At 40.4% G+C, this 24,989-nt stretch overlaps 1 protein-coding gene across 1 annotated transcript; it reads right to left on the bottom strand.

The window, feature by feature from the left end:
• Positions 1-933: 933 nt before the first annotated feature.
• Positions 934-23,392, bottom strand: LRGUK (leucine-rich repeats and guanylate kinase domain containing; the record flags this gene model as incomplete). Its single annotated transcript, XM_010282790.1, has 7 exons — positions 934-1,085; positions 1,509-1,678; positions 6,991-7,125; positions 14,484-14,572; positions 17,355-17,512; positions 22,045-22,158; positions 23,191-23,392. Coding segments are annotated over 7 exons (1,020 nt in total), but the record flags the coding sequence as incomplete, so codon positions are not given.
• Between the last annotated feature and the right edge of the window lie 1,597 nt (positions 23,393-24,989).

Genomic DNA, 24,989 nt, shown 5'->3' with positions numbered 1-24,989 from the left:
TTACTTACCATGAGCTGCGTTGCTTCGTTCAGTTCGTCCTATTTAAACAACAAAGACCCTTGGCCACATCGTGAATGTGCAGGTGAGGTAAAACAGAGCTCTCCCATGGACGTGACTCCACACTGTGGCAACGTGTCGTATCTTCTGTGCACGCAAAGACCTGAGGACCCACGCTGTAACATGAACAGCAAACACCCCTCCTCCAGGGAAGCTGCTCGGGCAAAGGGGCCCTGCTATCTGTTCTATAAGTAGATGGTAAGGAAAATTAATCAGGACAAATGTTAACTCAGGAGTTTTATTTACTTGTCAGAGCTCTGCTCTACATACAGAGAAACAAATCTTCACATACTACCTACATGTTTCAGCTACATCTCAACAATTCTAATAATTTTTTCCGACAACTTCTTGCTAGGTTGTTTGCATACACTTGCAAATCGAAGAATTATGTCTCATCCCTTCAAAAAAACACGTTTTATTAAAAAAAAAGACTTGGAACTAGTTTTCACTCTGAGCTTAACTCTGAACATTTCACAAAATCCCTCTTCAAAATAATTCACTAGTACTACAATATAGACAATATTATCAGAGGCCCTGATGTTTCCACACCTCAGTTAAATCTCTAATATAGGAGAGGGAGGAAAGAGAGAAATTAATGGAAGATATGGTCACGTGGCATAGGAAAAAAAATCTATACCAGCTGAGAGTTCCTGGGGAAATAATTTTTAGCTTTGGGAAATACAAAAATTATTTTGTAATGAAGTTATAAATAAATAACTTTTTTTGGGGAGAGTTAATCAGAAATGGATTTAGAAATAATATTTGATAGACTTTGCTTTGTTGAAGAGAAATATATAAAAATCAGTATTCCTGTTAGACAGAAAGATTCAGTGTAGAATCAAGATTCAAGACAAAGACTTGGCTAGTTAGTGGCTATCAAGGGTTGGTCTTCTTCCGCCCAGACGGGATTGGAGGTAGGACAGGTTTGGTGTGGGAGCCTGGCCAGTTGATGAGCTGAGGCACATAAGAAGAACCAGTCTTGGACTTGCTGTATTTTCTCTGAAGATTGTTACTAGGGAGTTCAGTCTCTGCAGAAAATATAAATAAGTGAAGAAGCACTAAGGCGGGTATTTATTTCAATGAAAAGTCAAAATTTACCACAAAACATATCTCCAGCTGAAAACCCAGTGTTTTGGGGGGTGGGGATGGGAAGAGTAATATCTTCAGGTAGCCTAGTGACCGCTCTACCTCATACATATGAAAGAGTAACTTTATCCCTAAGCAATCACTGTTTTTAATTTCTCCAGAAGTTTATTGAGAGAAAGCTGCTGTATTGAGTCTGTTGCATTCACACTGCAAAGATTGTGCCACATCGTAACATTGCTGCTTATAAGAGCGTCATTACCAGAAGCATGAAGACGCGTCCCTGTCACCCAAATAAAGCCACTATCATTACAGTAAGAAAGATACACAGCCTGAAAAAAACTGTTACTTTGGAATATGGGTCAAACCTTTCAATCTGTCCACTCCATTTTCAGCACCTCTTGGATCTTGATGCTCAGCTTTGGCTTCTTCAGTGAGACGAGCATGGGAAACAGGGGTTCGAACTGGCAGACCTTCAGCAGCAGATGCACCAGGTGAGGTTAGAAGTAGTCCACTGTCAGGACCAGACACTCTGCAGCTGAGAGAGGGAAATGATTTATGCTTTCAAATAGCGGTAAAAAAAGCCTGTGCACTAGATCTGACAGTATTACTGATGTTGCAGTCACACAACTCAATCCAAAGTCAGAAATAAGTCTGAGTACTTATCAGTTACACAAAGCTTTTTCACACATCACAATTCTCTCAAAACTTCTAGTGCTCGCAAACACAACTACTAACTCTCTCAATTTTCATTTATTGGTTTAATTAATTGCACAGACAGGTACAATAAAGAGGTTCATGCCACACAGTGAATCAGCTTCAGATTTGGGATCAGAACTCAGAGCTCCTTGTTTCCAAACCTGTGGTTCAGCACTGCGGACGATGTTCTGTCTTGGGTAGTAAAAGAAAATAAGAATTACCTTGAAAAGAAGTGTTTCTGTAGCACCCAAGTGACAACATGGACCATGAGTAGCCATTTACCAGTGAGTAGTACCCAAGGCACCTCTGACCTGTTATGTCTCTTGCAGAAAATCTAGTCAAAGCCAAAGTCTGAGTGGTCTGAGACCCTGACAATGATAACAACCATGTTGTAGCTTCTGATAAAGATTTTCCATTTCCATCTATATAATATCAATTTACTTCAAGAAAAGTAAGGGAAAGGTCCTGACTGATATGGAGAGATCAATAACTACCTATTTAATCCAAAACCATAATATATATCTGGAGCAATGCTTAAGACATTCCATAATGTCGCTTTTCATACAGAAAGGACTGTTCTGGTCTAGGTGAGAGAAACTGATTCAAAGATTTAGGAATCTGGGAGGAAGTTCAAAGATTATCCACCCTGACCTTATCCATGATGCAGGCCAAAAGAATTTCATCCTGTAATTCTTGCAAGGAGCATTTTAGCTTTTAAGAATACTGTGATTACAGTGTTCTGGGCAATAGAAAGAAAGTATTTCTGTGGTATATTAATAAATCCATACAATAAGAAGAAGGGATCATGAATAATGAGATAAAACAGTGTGGTACTCCCATAAGAAACAGGTAAGTATCTTCTCACTAGATGAACTCTGGAAGTCTATGAGAATATTGCCATTGCATTCAAGGTAAAGGAATATTATATCCTGTAATGAACTGAGTGCTTCTATCTTCCTCTGAGGTCCACTGCATCCAAGGCTGCTCATCAAACACCGAATGCTCTAGCCAAGTGCTTAACCCTAGTCATAATCTCATTTTAGCTGCCTGTAATACGCATCAGATATAACTGTGGTGGGAATAAGAAATTACTGAGAGTAGTAAATCCAGGCTCAGTATAAACAGCAGCTTGGACTCTTCAACAACATCTATTCGAATTTCTAAAAGGCTGACTACCTCTGCTTTTGCTTCAGAGAACATTGTCACACATTCGCCTACAAATAAAGGCTAAAAATAGGTATTATATAGTTAGAATTAACCCCCTGTGAATCTCTAGCCACAAATACATGAATGCATCATGTTAAAATCCAGCATCCTAAGGCGTTCAACAAAAATCTTCATTGCCTTTTTCCCCAGCTGTCCCTGTCTTAAAGAGCAGAAGACAAGGTAAACTGTGGGAAATAATTTACAAACCACTTGTCAAGGTGTAAAGGGAAGGCAGGTACCCAGGCTTTTCCAGTACAAGTGACATAGGAAACATTTAATTTAATTAAGGTTTCTTGTAAAACTACTCAATGAGAATAACATCGAAAATAAGCAGGAAAACTAGAGCTTATGAGGTCTCTGCCATCTAGACGTCCAAGGTATTTGGGAGGGGTGAGGCAGAGGAGCTGAGAACCTGCCTCTCCTTTGTGCTTTTGCCAGGTCACCTGTAAATGAGTTTGGATAACCTATCTTTAGTCCTTCCCTGACAGCCTCAGCACAGAAAACTGAACTATTATAGGCGAAGCAGGCATGTGTTCCCTCTAGAAAAATTTCGCAGTCAGCTAAGTGGAAAAGAAATGAAAAATAGGAAGCTTAAAAAACCCCACAGTATTACCCCATGGAGTAATGGGATAAATGGATTCTGTATGCACTAAATACAAAATGTGTTAGTAATGAGTTGAGGAGTAAAGCACTGGACTGCTCTAGATTCTGTTTAGGTTACGGTTGCACTGGACTGCCAAACCCTAACATATATCATTGCACATGATGTCATAATATTTCAATTGATGGATATTTTTCATTTGATTGTGCTTGTCAGGAATGGGGACGTGCAATTAAATATTTGAGGCAGTTCCTTGTTAAATGCACTAGTCAATGGTAGGTGAGATTCTGACTCCACCCTCAAACTTGCAAATAATGAAGGTGTAGTAACAGATTAAGATGTTGAGTTTCTACTGTCCAACTCATTATGTTTTGCCCCTCCTCTCTTCTGGTCTCCCTGTTATGCTGTAACCAGATCGTTTCAATATCCTTACAAACACATCTACTGGTAAATGTGAGTAATGAAATACAGCAGACAGGGACCTAAAGAATTTATCATTGCCTGTAGTGAATAGCAGTCCTTTAAAGCACAGTTTTAAGATATATTGCCCTAAAGGATTGCTACTCAACAAAAGCAATGATAAATTGTTTAAGCCTATGAATGAAAACAAATAGAACCTCAGGCAAAACCCCCACACACTTTCATGTGCGGGAGAGTTCAGCCTCCGGCAGAGGACTTCAAAAATCCAGGGAAACTGGCATGGTGTTTTCTTTTGTGAAATCAGGAAAGAGTAGGTCATCATAGGTTACTTCCAAGGAGAAGACCATAGCTATGGTCTTAGCAATGAAAAGAAGCCATGGATGAAATTAGAAACTGCACTGCTGAAAAATGCAGGTCAGTGGGCAGACATTCAAACAAAACCTTTAATTTTCACTCTTTAAATGCAATCAGGATCGTCTGTTTCGCTTGTAAAAGAAGCAACAGAATTGCAGGGCTTGAATCCAACAAGTGCTAGTGACAGAAGAATAATGGATGCTGTGTGCACCACAGCTCAAGCTTAAATAAAAACTGCTAGATTTGAGAAATAATGCAAGAAATTTGGGACCTGGGCACAGTGTTGCCCAGTGACATATCAGACTAATCTGCAGTCCCTGATCTTGAAAAACAGTATTTCCTTCACTAGCTGTGCCTGGACGTCAATACATTCATGCTCTTACTCCTTGATGGCTTTTTTTAGTTTACTCTTTCTTCCATTCCCAATGTCGAAAGCATAAAATTGGAGAGAAAGAGAAAGAAAAATATCAAACCACCTCAATATTCAAACAAAATCACTACAGGCTTTACTACAATACTTCAGAAAAGTGGGATTTTTCTCACCAATATTTCAAATGCATCTACACAACAGCATTTCCATCAATCACGCCTATGAGCAAATTTCTTCCCAACTTCCCGTATTTCCCTTGCAAAAGGATTTGACAACATGACTCTCTGCAATTTTGCTGTAGGCCATGATGCATGCACAGAAAATGAATCAGATTAGCAGTTTGTTTTTTCTCTCCTCACAGTTGTTTTTCCACTGTGTTATTAACAGTGCTAAATGAAAACACTGCGAAAGTCAAAACACAAAAATGTGGTGGAGTAGAAAGACATATTTATTCCCATATGCGAAGGGTAAGACCTCTACAACTCATCAGAGCTTCACGCTCATTTGAGTTACAGGTCTTGCCTCTTACTGGTAAGGACAGATGACGCATAATCCCTCTGCAACTTATTACGCACTCAGTTCCTTCCATTCGCTCACTCTGTTGCCCCTCAGCACACTCCACTGTGGCACAAATACTCAGGACAAATGAATCTGCAGAGGCCTACGGTTTCAACCTTTTTACAGCATGCTAATTAACTACTTGTAATTACAGTGGCAGGTAGAACATCACATAGAGGGAACTGGCAGTCTCTCTAGGATATAAAAGGAACACTGAGATTTTTTTCAACAGCAAGTTTAGCTAAGAATTCTGCTTAACAGATGAGGAATAAAGTGAAGGGGTTCAAATCTTGTAAAGATGCTCAGCATTTCTCATCGGACTGACTTAACGTGAAAAGCTGCCTAATGTGTGTTTAGGAGGTTTTTTAACAGTGATTTTTAAAAGACATGAAAACACATAGGTGAAAAATAGATGGTATGGTAAGGAAAGGTACCTTATTTTGTATGGAATGAGAACAAGATAGCAGACATGGGACTGAACCCACGATCAAATTCAAGTTTACCAACAGCCATACGGCATAGACATGAGCTCACTCTAAGTTGCAGCTTTCAGATGAGCTTTGTGGTAGGTTCCAAAGGGTGAGCAGAGCATGACTACAAGCACACACCTATTTCCTAGTGTGGATGGGGGATCTGGCGTGTTCTGCTTCACTAGGTCATGCTGTGTGGCATCCGGCTGCTTCTGTGTATCCCATCTGGGCACGAGATTACAACAGATGGCCAGAAGAGGGGGAAAAAAGCTTATCCAGGATACTGCATAGAAAGCCTGCAATGTCACTTGCCACAACAGCAGACAGGCTTGTTGGCAGCCAGAGCTAAGATGTACTTACAAAACAGGAGCATTAGAGTAAGTCACAGCCATCTTGTAAGAGGCAATGTGGATCTGCAGAGCAAGTCAGGAAAATATAGCCCGCTTTGCAGCTAAGGGCTTAAAGATGCTGAAGTTGTAGCCTCTTCAAATCTTCTTCTATCCTCGCCTCTCTACAAGCTTTAAATGAGCTAGGAGTTGTCTCTCTCCCATACCTCAGAGCCTGTTTAGCTTTTATTTTACAAATAAATGAGGATGTTCATCACTCACGAGCTGAGGTGCTGGACAAGTTATGAAGCATAACAGCAATGGCTGAGATAGAAAGAGAAGGTAAAGGTACTACGGAGCTCAGCATCCTGATGGGGTCTGCTGTTATCATGGATGAGATATGAAGTTGATCATGATATCATCCAGAGCCTCCCAAATGGTATTCAACAGTGACTATAGTAATACTCTAAAGAGAGGATGAGAAATAATTCTGATTGATAGCAGTATCTGGTAAATTTGTTTAAAAAACATATTTATCACTCAAGTTCTGTTTTTTCTATACCTGGACCAAGTTTCTTTCAGCATCTTTTTCCCTTCAAACGTCCTCTTGATAGAGAGCTCTTGAAATTCCTATTCTGTGTATGTGAATTATGGTGTCTAAATGAAGCCATTCCCATGAATGACAAGACTTTGTTTTATGCTGCAGCAACACATGTTTAATAAGGCGACACATGTAACAGATGAGACAATTGCATTAGCTTGGGAAATAGTTTTAGATCTTGCACATTGCAGCATTAACCTTCATTCCACCCAGTGATGATCTGCCATCTTAGAAACTGAACTCACCGGCTTTCTGGGTTAGTCGGAGTGAAACTCTGGTCTTGGGTGACGTTCGTTCTGTCTGAGAGCAGAGAAGCATGTATTGTTGGTTCCAGTAATTGTTGGCAGGAGCTGCTCGGTGAAGGAGTGACTGCCAGGTCCCTAAAATGATACGACAGGAAAATAAAGTGCTTGTTACATGCATCCATATACTGTGATAGCATAATTAGTGCTTAGTGAGTTCACAAGACCTGTTCAGATGGAGGGTAGCATTATCTCCAGTGGGAGAGAAGCAGCGATAAGCAGTTGGGGGTAGTAATCCAGGCTGTGTTTATAGCCAATAGAGAAGAACAGTCACAGCTAGAGTATGAATAAACTCAAGTTTAAGTAGATATCTAAAGCAGGTTGGATGAATTACTCTCCACTGAGATAAAGCAATGCAGGGCAACTTGTTCAGATAGAAATATTTTTATTAAAGACACCCAAAATCAGGTGAGATTAATCCCACCCCTTGCGTCTAACTCGCAAGGTGAGACGTTTCATCTTCACTGCCATGCATAACTCCTAAAAAAAAAGCATTCCTGGTAACTGCAGTGTTGACACCACGTTATTTATAGACTCGAGCCACAGAGCTAAAACCAGACAGATGCAGCACTGAAGACTGCCAAACATGAGAGGTCCTTAATGAAATGCTGAACTTAAAACTATAACTCTTGGAAGACTCCATATATCTACCCCCTGTACCAGAGCCATCCCACTGACACACCTCAACTGAACTCTGAAGGAATCTGTTTATCCTTAAGGGCAATGAGCCTATGTAACTTTTGTGTGTGCCATTTTCTAGTTTCCCTAGGGAGCTTGTCAAGAACATTTTTAAGTGCAGTAGCAAGTTCTGAATGCTTGCTCCATGGGAGAAGCTAGGTTTTTAAGGAGTGTTAATATCTTCTTTGAAGACTGATTGCTACAGTTTGGAAAAAAACCCCAAAATGTTAAGTTCTTCATCAAGCCTTCAATCATGCCCATAGGCCATTAAGGCAACAAGTATACCACTGACACTTTCCCTCAGGAAACAAGCTGGAAACTCAAACTGTCTTTTCATGCCTCCTCATCATGCCAAAGCAGGGCTGTTCCCTGCTGTGGGTCTTCTGGTGCTTCAGTGATGAGGCTTTCCCCACTCCTCCTTCAGAAATCAGTCCCTGGCCCAATACACTGTGCATTGCAAACAAGGTTTTTCTACACTTCATCTTTTAATTCCCCTTTTTTTAGCTTCTTATTACTAATACCTATAAATAAACCTTCCCTAGTGTTAAGGCCTCAAGCTGTTCAGCTGTTATTTGTTTCACTGTCAAGTAACCGCTGGCTGGTAATGGTGTTTGTTAACGGCTCAGTTCAAAATCTGGACCAATTACATAGGAGAAAGGGCCTGGTTCCATTAATGGCCCCCAGAGCTGAGTGCTCTCAGAAATAATTTCTTGTAAATCCACATCGTGGAAAGAAAAAAAACCCAAACAAACCAGAAAATCTCTTTAGCAAAGAACTCTGTTCAATATATAGCACAGAAATAGACAACCTGACAATGGAGGTTATAAGAGTCCAAGCAGAAATGTGACGACAGGATTTAAGGCACCCCTCTAAGGACTGGGTCACTCCAGGAAAATTAACTTTACTTCCTGCAGCAAAGGTTTAGAACCTATGACCCACCCTCAGAAGTTACATCTCAACCCCCGGTATCAGTACAGGCATAAAAAAATATGCATATTTAAAGGTGTTACAGGGATGTTTTTTTCACCATCTATTTCTGCACTAAATGACTTCTTTACATTGCCTCCCAAGTTTTGTACTGTCATTATAGGTGTTCAGGCTCAGAGTGTAATTCAAATTGCACCTCAGCTCAAAAAAAAAAAAGGAAAACAGACTGGAGAAGTTAAACAGCACCCTGTAAAAAGGCACATCCGTGTAGTTCAGAACAACGTCCTAGTTTTGTCATTAAGAGAGGCATAGAAATAAAACCAAAAAGGTGAATTACATTGAAGTCAGAGGTTGACTAGACAAGGGGGTCTGCAAGAAATGTATGCAACAACATGCAGGCAAATCTTATGCTCACAGCTAGCAAATCGAACCTGAAGAGGGTGTCTCAACCACAGGTAGACCATGGACTTTCTCTCTTCCCAGTTCTGCCAAGGAGCTCCGGTGAAACTGTGAAGTGTATGAATTTCTTCCAACTCAGAAAAGCAAGATTGCATGTTATAAATTCTGCTATTGGTGATGCCAGCTCTTGCTTACTCCAGTTATTTCAGCAACATTTAGATGAAATCAAGAAGTTAATCATTAGCTAAAGGCCTGATCTGAACGAGACTTCAACCCAACCCCTTATTTATTACCCTCAAACACACAAACAACTAGTGAAATTATTCAGAGCAAACCACTGAACATTGCCCATACATTATATTAGGCAATGAGACATCAAAATGACTTTAATTACACCTGCACACAGCCACAGGCAAAAAATAAAGAGGCCAGGTTTTCAGTAATTTGGATTTAGGAATCTAAATTTATGTAGATAACCCTGCGGGATTGCAATAAATAAAACAGGTTAGATTCTTGTGTGACACCACTTTTAAAATTTTCTAATACAAACTCAGGAAAATTAAGCAATATATTTCAGTTTGGATTAAAATGTGCAAAGATGAGATTAAACATTAAAGAATCTTTTGATATTTACAGATACACAAGAAATTCAAAATATCTAGTACCTTAGGAACTTCTTTGAATATATCATTTTTGGCATCAGTTTAATATATTTCATGGAATTTAGTCACTCCTAACTGAAGCAGGGTTCTCCTTCTCTGCAGCAGCACTGCTCAATAGCAAGATGAGCTTTCTCTGCCCTCTACCATTTCTGGTCCACACCAGCTATTTACACTCCAGTCCTCCCTCAGCATGATGCCAGCGCAAGCAGTTCTTCAGAGAGTGAGGGAAATTCATCTGGCTGAAAAACACAACCCTTTTGTTTGGCAAAACCTGATCTGTACCTTTATTCAGTTCATCACTAAGCTGTATGACACTGGAACCAGTTGCAGCACAGAGTGGGCTGTGGAAGAATAGGAAGGGGCTGGTGTGTATGAGCTAGCACTGCCACTGAAGAAATACTAAATTTACTGAATTCTTCCTCATTGCATGACAAGAAACGTCTGGACACAAAAAAGTTTACTTTGCACTGATAGCCCTTTTCAATCACAAAAATCAGGGTACAAATCCTCAGATAAAACACTGCTTTAATGGAGCTACTCATATAGTTCATGCAATTAAAATCTAGTCCAACAGCTAAAAAAAAAATCACAGAATCACTAAGGTTGGAAAGGACCTTCAAGATCATCAAGTCCAACCATTAATCCAGCGCCACCATGTTCCCTAAACCATGTCCTGAAGCGCCACATCCACACGTTTTTCGAACACTTCCAGAGATGGCGACTCCACCACCTCCCTGGGCAGCCTGTTCCAATGCCTGACCACCCTCTCAGTGAAGAAATTTTTCCTAATATCCAATCTAAACCTCCCCTGGCGTAACTTGAGGCCATTTCCTCTCAAAATCTTAAATTCAAGCAAGATATTGTAGAATCTTCTAGCTAATCATATTGGTATTTCTATGTGCTAAAAATATACATAATCAATTACCTGCATATGTCACAAATTTGTTCTTTTAAAATTAGAATCACCTACTTTTTAAAGTACTTGTCTTATTTTGCTTCAGGTTACCTGCAACGCCCTCAGAACAAAGTTTCACTCTATACCAACTCCATCCAGCATGGCAAACATGGACCTTCCTCTTGTATTTCCCAAAACAATCTGAAATTAATCTGCTTTAATGAACTTCATTCTCTCTATCTGCCTCACTTTGCTCCAAGCTGCCATCTCCCCAGGGGTAGGACAGACAGAACAAAATGCATACTTGCTTCTCCCCATCACAACCCCATACCTTCAGTCAATTCAAACTCCACTGGAAGTTCAGGGTAAAAATGAGGCTTTATATTGCATGCGTATTCTTTTCTCTTCGCTCCTCTAGAGGAGCAGTATTCCCCAGTGAGGAGTGCTATGGCAGCAAGCTTACTACATCAAGATTCATCATCTGAAACCCTGTATAAGGCTGGATGCGTTGAAAGAAATCATTTGATTGAAAGTGTAAGAAAACACGTTTTTACAAAAACAGCAGATTAAGTGGACAAAGTACATTTATGCACTGCTGGTGACAATGAAAATAAAGAAAAGGTGTATCATGTTCTAAATAAAAATTCATCAGAACAAAGCTGATAGGATTAAAGCGAGAATAGACAGCAAGATTTTTTTAAAACTGGATTTCAAACAGGCATGACCTATCCTATTTACGTAGCCAAGTAAAAACAGAAATAAAAACATCCAAATAAAATACAGCTTGAAAGAAAATAACTTAAAACATGGATATTCTGTAGGAGAGAGAAATTTGGGAAGCACTAAAGCTGAGATGGATCTACACATAACAACGAGATGAGATGTTGAACCTGGATATCTAATGCAATCACATCTGCACAAAGAGATTGGTGTAATTTTTGAGCAACATATGCAGAGACAATGAAGTATGGCGCCTCAGATGCAGGCTATAGGTGTCGTCTTTGCCAGCACTTGTTGTAGGGACACTTGAAATACTCTGGACTGATCAATTTTGAATTAATTAACAAATTAGAGAGACCCTACCAAACTTACTAAGCATAGACTTACAGAGAAAGATAAAAATTCATTACAATATACATAATTTAAGTAAGAACCATGGAAAGTATAAAACAACGTAACAGTCTAACTACCCCAAAATTATTTGGATGCTGCTGCTAATACTACTACGAATAATGACATACCGAATTACCTTGTGACATCTCAGTCACACAATCTGTGTACAAATTCCTTGTTTAGCCCTTGATAAAAGCTAAAGAAAGCCACATCGCCTTACATTCACTATAGGCTGAGAGTGTGCACGAAGTTGGTTACCACAGCTAAGATGACATGCTATAACCTTTTAAGCTACTCATGACCCAGGTCCATAGTAACTAAAGCAAGATCCATCAAACTCTAGGCGAGCTTTTCCAAGGTGAAAGCCCCTCTACTGTGGGTATTTAAAACTTGGTTCAATTCTGTATAAACAAACCAGTATAAGCATTCCGGCCTGAGGGATGGGATGCCATCCAGAGGGACATGGACAGGCTCAAGGAATGGGCCTGTGTGAACCTCATGAGGTTCAACAAGGCCAAGGGCAGGGTCCTGCACCCAGGTCAGGGCAGCCCCCAGGATCAGCACACGCTGGGGGATGAAGGGATGGAGAGCAGCCCCATGGAGAAGGACTTGGGGGCACTGGGGGATGAAAAGCTGGACAGGAGATGGCAATGTGCGCTCACAGCCCAGAAGCCAACCGTGTCCTGGGCTGCCCCCAAAGCCACGTGGCCAGCAGGGCGAGGGAGGGGGTTCTGCCCCTCTGCCCCGCTCTGGGGAGACCCCCCTGCAGTGCTGCGTCCAGCTCTGGAGCCCTCGGCACAGGAGAGTCTAGTACCTGCGGGAGCGGGGCCAGAGGAGGCCCCAGCAACGCTCCGAGCGCTGGAACAGCTCTGCTGGGAGGACAGGCTGGGAGAGCTGGGGGGGCTCAGCCTGGAGCAGAGAAGCTCCGGGGAGACCCTACTGCAGCTGCCAGGGCTTAAAGGGAGCCTAGAGGAAAGATGGAGACAGACATTTTAGCAGGGCCTGTTGTGATAGGACAAGGGGTGATGGTTTTAAACTAAAAGAGGGCAGATTCAGACTAGATCTAAGGAAGACATTTTTCACAGTGAGGGTGCTGAAACCCTGGCCCAGGTTGCCCAGAGAGGTGGTGGATGCCCCATCCCTGGCAACATCCCAGGTCAGGCTGGACGGGGCTCTGAGCAACCTGCTCTAGTTGAAGATGTCCCTGCTCATGGCAGGGGGTTGGACTAGATGTCCTTGAAAGGTCCCTTCCAACCCAAACCATGCTGTGATTCTATGATTCTATAAACATGCTCAGAAGAACAACCATACACTTTCTGCTGGACTGGACTACATGACCTACCGGGTTCTCTGATGTCTAATTGCTACATTCCAGGATTCAGATTCTCCCTCAGAATTTCAACCCTTTTATAGCATTCATATTTATGGCACCTCTTGACTTAACCTCTTGCATGGAACGGGGTATTGCCTACTCTTGCCTCCAGTTCTGCTGAGCACATCTATCCCTTGAGGCCTGGTAATTGCAGATGCTGACTGGGGTGACAGGATTTTCTCTCACCTGCCTGACAGCTCTGCCAAAGCAGTCTGATACTTAACTCTAAAATCAGCTTCCAGCATATGAGTATTGTGGAATAAAGGGAGCAAAGAGCAACAAACCAAGGCAGACTCAAATGAACAGTTTACACTGCACCACTAAATCAAACCCAAAACATCTAGCAAAAGACGACACTGATTTCTATTTTTCTTCTCATTTCAACATAATTTGAAAACAATGAATCAGCTACTTTAAAAAAACTTTTCTCTAAGTAAAGATTTGGAAAATGCATCATAATTATGCATCTCTGCCTGTAAGCTTCTGCCATTGATTTTTCTAAAGACAGTTTAATTCAGTAGGTGGCTTTTTTCCTCTTTTTTTGTTTTTTAATAGTCAATCTCCAGACTTTGTCATTGGAATGATTTTCAGCGACACGATTGGTGGCTGCATTTGTACAGGCCTGAAATGAGCTGAAAGGTGTGAACATTTCTATTCATTCTGATGACTGCTGATTTAGAGGTCTATGTGATACTTTAAATGCCAACACTGTGAGTCTTTTCATGGCAGGTTGGAAAAGCAAGCAAAGAAGAATTCAGATTAGGAAGATTTAGACCAGGGGAAGGCAGGAGTGCCACAAAAGATCAATCAAATAAGGTACATTGAGATTTATAGACTTTCAACACCATTTTTGCAGGGCTGTGACTATGAAAAAAAAGGAAGAGAGACAGTCAAGACAGAATCTATTTTCTAAAAACTAAAGGAAAAAAAAATCAAAAAATTAGGAAGTAGAGTCATCTTTCATAAATTCTGCTTTAAACAGAGAGATCCACAGAAGACGTACTGCAGCAAACAACCTTGTGCTGAGCATGGCTTTGACTTTCCAACAGTAATTACAAGTAGTGCTAAAACACGTCGGAGACTGTGAGCTGCCAGAAAAATGATCCTTTTCTGCTCCCTCAGAGAAGCAGCATATAATAGTTTCATAGTTTTAGCCAAGTTACTTGTGGATTTTTGGTATACGTTTTGGGACTGTTGTAGTCCCAAGTCAAAAGACAGGGAGTGTGAGATATATTTGCAGGGCTAGATTTAAAAGTGATAGAATGGAGAGTTGTCTGTGAGATTTGCAATCCCTGACAGTTTCTAATCAGTCATCCTTAAGAGCAGTGGAGAAGAAATCTTAAACAGGCATTTTTCACTTTATTGCAAAATGAATAAAACTCTACATTACCTTTGAAAGAGCTGGACATATGCACCAGGTGCCTTCCCTGACAGAGCCTGACGTGCTGCAGAATGACGCCTTTGGAAAGAAGCTTCTTCCTGATAAAGAAATATAACCAACTTCATTCGTCAACTTAAAAGTATATATGGTAACTCAATTGGCTGTGATATTCCTCTCTTTTGCTAAGACTCTAGAGTGTATGCGTTTATATAGTCTGGGAAAATAACACAGCTATGTTATAACTAACAAGTTGCTAAATATTATTCGCTGATCTACACAAACCAAGTTTTGGTCTGAAAACTTGCCGTCTTTGAAAAATGAAGATCTTCATCTCCAGTAAAGCTCCATTTTTTCATAGTAGTCAAAATGTGCCAGGATGTAGCAGGAAAGAATATCGGCAGAGAACCACTTTTAATTAATCCTAACCTCCCAATATGTTAAAGCAAGGATAATTCTAGCTATGCCGTTGTCTTAAGCTTCTTTTCACCAGCAAGGGGCTGAACACAGAAGAATTTGCCTCCACTACATCTTAAATACACTGTTCTCCTTGCTCCAGCAACACAGAAAACCTGCCTTACCAACTCTATATCAACTAATATTCCCCCTTCAAAGAAGGAATTACCTTTTGCAAATTTCAGTTAGTTAAAATGACTTTGTACAATGAACACATTATGATCTCAGCAGGCTGGAAAATGTCGTCCCGAGTTTTAAGGGTGTCTTAATTAACATGTGCTGTAGGACAATGTAATTTCTCAGGACAGACAAACACAGCACTACAGCGTGCTTAAAAAAAAATAAAATGGAAATCACAGAGCAAAGTTATTAAATCCTGAATTGTTATCAACTGATAGCCATTGATAGTTATCAATTTAATAGCTAAATCACATGTCTGTAACAGAGGTGTTTTGTCATGGTATGAGCAATGAAAGAGAATACAGTTATTCTGCTGAATGCTCACATGATGACTATTGTGTATTCCTTCACTATTTATGTTAAGTAAGGCTCCACTTAGATGCTCAATGAGCTTGTGTGTTGTTTTGCTTTCTTTTGGTAAAGGTATAATTCTGACCCTTTTTTCTGGATTACAGGTATAGATACCTTTCTGTTCATACCTTGTACAGTTAATTACAGCCATATAAAATTAGTGCAGGGTTGGCATGGTCACAAGGGATAAGGCTGTGAGGAATCAGATCTACTGTCTTTCCCTGAGCGGCAGATCCCACTTCCTGTTTTGCATGTGAATAATTCACACTAATGTCTTCATATTTTTTTATTTTCTAGTTCTACATGATGGGAGTAGAATGTGGTTACTGCAGTGACAGCATATTATTTGGGTGCCAAAAGCACAAAAATAATTTGCATTCCCAAATGTAACAGTTTAGACAAAATTTTACTTTAAGGCCACAGACATATTTATATTCTTCTCATTAAATATGGTCTAAAAGGCACCTGTGTTTCACCTTGAACGTTTTACTATGTTGACACTTCAGCAGATGCTGTAAAGCTTCCTCTGCATGTAAAAATATATTGGAAACTTAGTGTAGTCAATAACAAAAAGGTATTACCAGCACTGAACAAGGAGACTAATAAGAAAGAGAGCCTTGCAGCCACTAAGTAAGCTAAACCCAAGGCAAATGATAGCCTCCTTCATCATAAACCACTTCTCCCTGACTTGACAAAATGTAAACTTCCAAAATAAAAATAAAAAAGATGAAATAAAAAGTGAGAAAAATAAATTGCTGGGGTAGGAGTGATGGCAGAGTGGCAGCAAGGTAAGAAATATTCTGGCTTCTCTCTCACATTAAACTAACAAACCTTTGGATGAAAGGAACATGAAAATAAACAACACGTGACTTTTTTTTTTTAATTCTGCATGGCTTGAAAAGAGTTATTTCATTTCAGAAGACTGAAAGATGGGAGGTCCCCTATTTAGGTCAGGTATTTTACAGTCATACCTTTCTCCACACCTAAGAGAGCCTTTTTTAAAGCCTGGGAAATGGAGGCGGGGGGGGCCTGTTACTTTTCTGCATCTACAGCATTAATTCTAAACATCAGAGGTAGTTATAAATACAGAGATAGTGGCAAAATTGTACAGCAAGTCATGCCCGCCAAGCCATCATTCATCATAATGACATCATCACCCTGGAATGGAACAAAGTTTAAAGCTTTCATTTTTCTTTTTCTCTTTCTTCTGTCATTGTCATATAAAAAGAGCATTAGACACATCTGCTTCATAGCCCCAACTCCCCCACTGCCTGCAAGGAGAATGAATGCCTTTAGGGAAAGGACTATTAAGAAAAAGTGAAAAAAAGAGAGAGAGAAAGAGATGAAGCTGAAGTTGCAAAAGGTTATTTGAAATCCAAGCACATTGTTGAATCTGTTGATTGAAAAAGTAAAAGCAGGTGAAAAACGTGCTTAAATTTGATCTCTGGCAGTTAGCACTAGCATACACTCTGAAAGGCTCGGCTGAATGAGTTTTTCCACTGCCACAGGATGGCGTTCATAAGTAATCTTCATTGTCCTATTAACTGCATCTAACTATTTCCTCTGAATAAGATAGTTTCATATCTTGTTGTAGAACTGAGAGATGATATTCAGCTCCCTTATACCAGTACACAATTGAATGAAATCAATTACAATCAACAGATTTATTCTGGTGTAAAATTGAGCAGAAAAGACAGGCTGTCTCCTCATCTGAGTTTACCTACCTCATTCTCATCAATCTGCCTTTAGCTCCGCAGAACTGGTAAATACTGTTGAAATGAAAGATGGCCAGAGAACAAGAGTCCATTTTCTCTGGAGAAAGAAAGGTCTGACTAACATGTATTTTTTGCATACGACTTATCATTTTTGCCTAAGGTTAGAGTAAATGCTCCTTACCACAGAGCTCAGTTGTGCAGCAAGTTTGTCCGAGATGCCTCCTGGATAGTTATTGGCAGAAAAGTCCAAGAACTCATTGACAGATGAAGACCGAGTAGTTCCAGTAATCGCTCCACCAGGTGACAATCTTTGCTCTTGTAAGAGCCGTATTCTTGAATCTAGTATGGAAAAGACACTTCTCAACAAAAATATTCTTAACACCACTTTGCTTACAGCAAGCAGAAAGAAACTGGTAATTTGCAACTATCATCAGCTGGCTTCTGGCACAGTTCTGGATTCACAAAACATAACTGTGGAAGTTATAAAGGATATAAACTACACAGTTCCCAAAAAGCTTTTAAACCTCCCCAGTACTTCACAGATGTAACAAATTTACCCCCCTTGAATAGTTAGGCAAATGAAAGTTATGAAAAATCTAAAAAAAACACCTCTACATTAATGGACTAGGAAGAGGTGGTTAATCATGTGTAGATGAGCTCATTTTGCTATGGATGCTCTGATATCTGGGGGTGCTGGTTGACAGCCGGCTGAACATGAGCCGGCAGTGTGCCCAGGTGGCCAAGAAGGCCAACAGCGTCCTGGCCTGTACCAGCAATGGTGTGGCCAGCAGGAGCAGGGCAGGGATCGTGCCCCTGTACTCGGCACTGTGGAGGCCGCACCTCGAATCCTGTGTTCAGTGTTGGGCCCCTAACTACAAGAAGGACGCTGAGGTGCTGGAGCGTGTCCAGAGAAGGGCAACGGAGCTGGTGAGGGGGCTGGAGCACAAGTCTGATGAGGAGCAGCTGAGGGAACTGGGGTTGTTTAGTCTGGAGAAGAGGAGGCTGAGAGGAGACTTTATCGCTCTCTACAACGACCTGAAAGGGGGTTGTGGCGAAGTGGGTGTTGGTCTCTTCTCCCAAGTAACTAGTGATAGGATAAGAGGAAATGGCCTCAAGTTGTGCCAGTGGAAGTTTAGATTGGATAGTAGGAAAAATTTCTTCACCGAGAGGGTGGTCAGGCATTGGCACAGGCTGCCCAGGGAGGGGGTGGAGTCGCCATCTCTGGAAGTGTTCAAAAAACGTGTGGATGTGGCGCTTCAAGACATGGTTAAGGGGACATGGTGGCGTTGGGTTAATTGTTGGACTTGATGATCTTGAAGGTCCTTTCCAACCTCAGTGATTCTGTGATTCTGTGATATGCACCTCTGTTTATGACCTCCAAGCTAATTACAGTCTACCTGCTTAGAAGTTTTAACCTTCTCAGAGCTCTTGGAATGTGATGAGGAGTTGGAGCAGGGCACCTTTTCTTCTGTTATTTTATCTGAATTTCTGTGAACAAAAATCCAAAGACTTGTACCACTACTTGGATCAAACATGACCGTGAGCCAGAAAGCTGAAGACATAATCAATTCACTTTTTCAAAAAAACATTTTTATCAAAGTTGAAAAAAAAAGTAAACTGGGATTTATCCTGTATATAAAATGGTATCTAAATATCTAATTAAGTCACAGAAAAATGCTTATAAATATTGGTACATGACAGCCTTTGCAGAAATTCAATCATAAGAAAGGTTTAATTGCATTGTGTGTCACAGCAAAGCACAAGAGCTCAGAACCTAAGAAGTCACATACAAAGGCAAGAGGCAAAGAGACATCCCATCCACATGCATGTTCATATACTAAATACAATTATTTTTCTTAGCATATGCCTTTATAAAAAAGTTCCAACAATCATCAGATGACTGACCTACCCAGTATATACTGCTGGTTTGTAGTGGACAGAAGATCTGGTGTTAAGAACAGAGGAGATGAGACTCAAGATTGGTGGGTTCTGTTTCAGGCACAGTAAACTACTCACTTCGACACTGAGTAAGTAGTACAGCCTAACCTTCAGAGGTGCAGAGCTTCACACTGCCAAAACTTCAGTGGGATTTCTGATGCCCAGCATCACAAATAATCAGTCTTTAGCATAAATGTCTCTTTCCTCATTTGTAAAATACCAATAGTAACACATACTACACAGGACTGCTGTGAAATATAATTAATAGTTGTAAAGTACCAAGTTCCATGGGTGAAAGCTGCTAATGCAAGTACAAAGCATTATCAGCTCTGAAAAGTATTATACCTCTGCTATAAAAAGTTTTTAAAAAGAACTTCTCTATTTTCTCCCAGTATTTTTACTCTATACACGAGCAAAAGATCTTGCACAGCAGTTCATTAAAAAGAGAATTAACAACCTATCATAATCTCACACAACCAATCTTCCCCCTGCTACTATCTTACTAAAAATGTCCATATTAAAGACAACCTTGAGGCAAGTTTTTTAAAATAAATTATTTCACACAGTCCATAAGAAGAGATGATCTCTAGAAGTAGGATAGTTAAATTTATTTAAACACCTATAAATGAAGCTCTAAATGAATTTAATGGTGCATAGTAAATTTAAAAGTTACTTTATGGACAGCAGAATTACCAAAATCTAGTACTATTAATGAAGTTTCTGTAACTAGTTACAAGTCACTCAATGAAAGAACTTAGAACTGCTGAGGAATACAAACTAAATCCTTTAAAGGAACTTCAGATACGTATGTATATATCTTCAAAAATAACATTATTATATACAAATCTTTTATCTTTAATCCTCTCCCTTCTTCTTCTTTCCTGATAATCTAGTTACACTTTGGTGGGTTTTGTTGCCTCTCAGTATGAAACGTCTCCAGTGGTTTTAAGACAAATAAGCAACAATATTATAGAAAATAAGGCAAGGAAGTCTTCTTTCTCATTTCAAACAAACATGAAAGCTCTGGAAATGAAAATAAAATCTACATAGTTTAAGATTAAATAAAATTCTTCAGAAAGGTCCTCACTGCTGTAGCACTGAGATGCCACAATACATGTAGAAGCTCTTTTCTTGTCCACTAGAAAATAAGTATTTATTAATTATTTCAGGATACAAAATTACTTGAAATGATGAACTGATGAATTTTACATTATTCTGCATTAACATTTTCAGTCATTTTTGCCCTCCCTTCAGCTACTTTTATTTGCAGTCTTCTGAGCCACACAGAAGGTCATGAATATTGTCCCTGTGTTACTTAGGAAACTCATTAATCCTCCTGTTGTAATGCATCTAACCAAGACAGCTATAAACCATGGAGGTTCTTGGAGTGAGAGGAAAGAGTTCACATAAACGAGATTCTTGTTAGTTCATGTTGTGCAACATCTTAATACTGTAATGTCTATTTCTTATCTCTTTTTCTCCAGTACTTTAAAGATCATATTCTGTTTTCATCCCAGCTGGTAACCTGCTCTGTCTGGAACAAAGTCAGGGGTTACAGCTGAGTTCTCACAATATGTTAAGCTAATCTTCGTTATTCTGCCTCTGACAAGAGTAGTCTTCCCTTCTTCCTACACAGGCAGCCATGAAGCTCTTCTCCCTCACCCTTCCCTCCTTGAGCCAGTTCTATAGCTGCATGATGAGTTTGATCAAGAGTCGATCTGTCTGATATTTGTGAGTTTTTTTCCCTAGGTTAGTTTTTGGATTCCCTGATGCAGATTACACATGGCTGCACAATCAGAGAAATGAGAGCATGGAGCACGCTAGAAATGCATAGGCAGGAGATGTAAGTTGGGGCATGACCACTTTTTGCAGCAGCATGCACTTGAACCTGTTGGAGCAGGTCCAGAGGAGGCCACAACAACGCTCCGAGGGCTGGAACAGCTCTGCTGTGAGGACAGGCTGGGAGAGCTGTGGGGGTTCAGCCTGGAGAAGAGAAGGCTCCGGGGAGGCCTTACTGCAGCTACCAGAACTTAAAGAGGATCTATAGGAAAGATGGGGACAGACTTTTTAGCAGGGCCTGTAGCGATAGGACAAGGGGTAACGGTTTTAAAGTGAAAGAGGGCAGATTCAGACTAGACATAAGGAAGAAGTGCTTTATGATGAAGGTGGTGAACCCCTGGCCCAGGTTGCCCAGAGAGGTGGGAGATGCCCCATCCCTGGAAACATCCCAGGTCAGGTTGGACGGGGCTCTGAGCAACCTGCTCTAGTTGAAGATGTCCCTGCTTATGGCAGGGGGGTTGGACTAGATGACCATTAAAGATCCCTTCCAATTCAAACTATTCTATGATTCTATGAAAAGCTGGAGGTGATCATGGGGCTCCAGCCTTAGTCATTCAAGGGCTATCATTTGGGTTTACCCTGCAGTAGGTAGACCCAAAAGCACTTGGAGTGAATTTGTAAGTTGCCTTCACTCATCTTACTATATTCAGGTTTTTTTTTTTTTTTCCTCTTCACGCTTCTGGCTACCCTAGGGAAGAGAGTAAAGTAAGGTCTCAGTGCCATGCTACTTTCTTGTTGCTCAACAATTTGATAGACACAAAGCTCTCAGCCATGGACTCCTATCTCACTTGCGATTCATCTGGAATTAACGGATCCTCAGACCAAAAGCATCCGCAGAAGAGTCAGGCAACTCACTTTCTGCATATTATTTCCTCAGGGTACACAGTGATGTAAAGTTCCTGGAAAGATCTCCATTAAAGATTCAGAACCTTGGGAGGAATCAGCCCAGGAGACCCGTTACAGAGAAGCATGAGGCGGTTTCAGAGACAAGCAGTCTCACAGGTTGCAACATTCACAGATTTCCATTCTTGTAACAAATGAGTAGGAATACTCTACTGATAAAAACAGTAGTAGCATGTGCCCAGACACAGTACCTGCTCCTGCTCTGCTCTTCAAGTCCTGAATGCTATCAGAAACTGCAGGTGGCTCTAAACCCAGATATGCCTTTATGAGGAAACTCAGCTCCATGAATGCCTCATCCAATTCATCTGCAGAAAGAGATATACAATTCGTGGTGGAGAGAAAGGATACATAATGAAAAAGCCAAGCTTCATCAATATATAGTTACAAATCACAGAAGTTTGACACAGAAATGCATTCTTAACTCATCCAGCTCATCCTGTAGGAGAAAAATCTTCACCTTCATAAATAGCACATTCAAGAAAATAATTGAAATTCATCTCAGTTTCTGTACTCATCTAAATATTCTCCTTTTGCAATTTGGTTTACTGTTTTATTTCTTTAATGCTATATTTAAATTGTAAGCTCCATATACCGTTGACAATAAGTACAACTACGATATTTCATACCACAATGATATAGTTCACCATCACTGTGGTGAACCACAAAAATCAGCTCCACAAAGGGGCAGACACAGAGAAGGAGCTAGAAAAGGATTCTTCTCTACCACTTGCTATCCTCAATTCCTAAATATCAAGAAGCAAACATCTGTTTTAATGAAATAGCTACCATGCTCATATTCCTTGTTTCAGGCTGGGGGACTTGAGCAAGTTACTGAGCAGAAGAGTCCCACACAAGCTTTGCAGCAGCTTCTTCTTTACAAGGAGACATTGCCAGACTGCACATTAGCTGTCATTTCAACACCTGAAAGAAGCCTAACCTGCCCAGAGATAATTAGGTCTCTTAGAGCAAAAGCACCTCTGAACTCTGCCCAGAAACCAACAGACAATTAGTACAGATCAGTCTAATATTCTCATAGGAGACAATACCTAACAAGCGTGCTGCTCAGTTCAATAGTTGGTTCGCTTTCTAGATGGGCTTAAAGCACAACTTGGACATAACAGAGTAACTCAGTCCTGACAGACCTCCAGAGCTTTTTGGATTCCTGGGACAAGAATTAACTGGGAAAAATCAGTTAAGGCAAAGTTTAAACTGTTATGCTGAACATCAAACCATTCGTCACCCTTAGTTTCATGTGGCTTTGCTTGCATAGCAGTTTCAGTCCATCTATTGGTGTGACATTAGAAGCCAGATTTATAGTATGAAAGAGATTAACTTACCTGTGTTGACTACTGCATCAAAGTACCCTGGAAAAACTTGGCTTATTTTGATGTACATGTCCACTCTGGAGACTGCCTCTTCAATCTCTGGCCTGCTGAATAATCCTTTCCTCCGCAGATGTCCCTCATAGTTTTCTTTGTTCATTGGTACTAACAGGATGTATCTCGGTTTGAAGTAGGTATTTTTCAAGCTACGCACACCCTTTAAAATTAAGCAGAGAAACACAATGTTTTGTTCCTGAAACTGCGTGCCTATTGAATTTGTAGCTGAGTTTAGGACAACACTGTATTTATCACAAATTACTGTGAAAGCAGTACTGGAAACCAGAATCCAATCTACAGGTCTCAAGATCTAGCATCCAACTTCACAAAATAGGCACATTCAAGGTGAAATGCCCTAAAGCTACATGCGGAAAGCATTACAAGAATGGTATAACTTTATTCTAAACACACTTTTGAAAGAATCCTTTTAGTCAAATTCCACAGTGATTTAAAGCATCATACTTCTCATACCCACCAGTTAATGACTTTTCCATCTTTTCCATCCTCTCTATTACATCAGGACCTAGTTATTCTAAAGGTGCGTATCACTGACTCACACTATTGTACTGACACACAGCACAACTTATCTGCACCACCACCTTGGCCCTTAGCTTTCCACTATGAACAAACTGACAATTTTTAACTCAGCTGGTGTATTTTTCTAAGTGAAAATGTGCAACTTCATTGAGATACAGGCATATTTATTTTGCTGGAGCAGCTTGCAATGTTACCCCCGCTCAAAACTGGGTGGAACCACAACTCCCCAGCAGAGAGATGGGCACGTTCTTTATCTGTTACACTGTAGTAAGCCGTCTTAACTTGAACCACTTTTATCAGCAATAAACGATATTGAATAGGACTTTTAGTACAGCAGACTAGGAAACATTTACATGTGCCTTGCACCAACTCTGCTGGAAGGACGATGGCTCTGGTTAGCACTAATTGACAGCTGGGGGCTGCAAACACCTATAATAATTTCAGCTAGATCTGAAAGGGAGACCTGTCTGCATGCTAGGACTTAAAGACAAGGTAGTGGTACCAATCCTGAATTTCTGATAGTTTTCCTTTGCACCAAGTCATACTTTGAAGAATCTTTTCTCTCTCCCTCTCACTTTATCTACATATAAAACAGAATATTGTAACCATGTAGCCCTGCAATACGGTATTGCCATTGCCATGGGATTTGTACTGAGTTTTCAACACCTAAGGACCGAGGCTTGTCCTGTGCGCTCTGAACTCTTCTTGGCTTGGCTGTAACTTTGTTTTACTTGGTTCAGCTGTGACAGCAGTTTCTCTTGTTGACCGGGTGTCTATATCTAATTGTGTTACTTTTGTTTATCTTTGTGTAGTACAACCGTAGATTTATATGGATAGCAGTAAGAAGCAGTTGTTCCAGGTAGAATGCGATGTTTGTGACTCAACATAATAACAGTGTAGATAAATACAAGCCTGGCATGATAGCAAAGACCTTGAGAAGTGGAAACACAAGGACACAAGGACTACAGGTATGGGATGGTAAGAGATGGGGCACAGCCTTGACAATAGACACCTCATAACTATAAACATCTCAATAATGGTCGGTTAAAAAACAAAGGCCTGGAGCTAGACAAAGCTGGTTTTAGGGGCAACAAGAAAAAATAGTATCTAACATACATAAATGGCACCATATATAATGAACTCTTGTATCAGCAATAGCATGGCCAGCAGGGCTAGGGAAGCGATCATCCCCCTTGTCCTCAGCGCTGGTGAGGCCGCAC

Source organism: Phaethon lepturus, unplaced genomic scaffold, assembly GCF_000687285.1.
Source record: "Phaethon lepturus isolate BGI_N335 unplaced genomic scaffold, ASM68728v1 scaffold9322, whole genome shotgun sequence".
Lineage (NCBI taxonomy): Eukaryota > Metazoa > Chordata > Aves > Phaethontiformes > Phaethontidae > Phaethon > Phaethon lepturus.
This window is presented reverse-complemented; position numbering and strand designations above follow the sequence as displayed.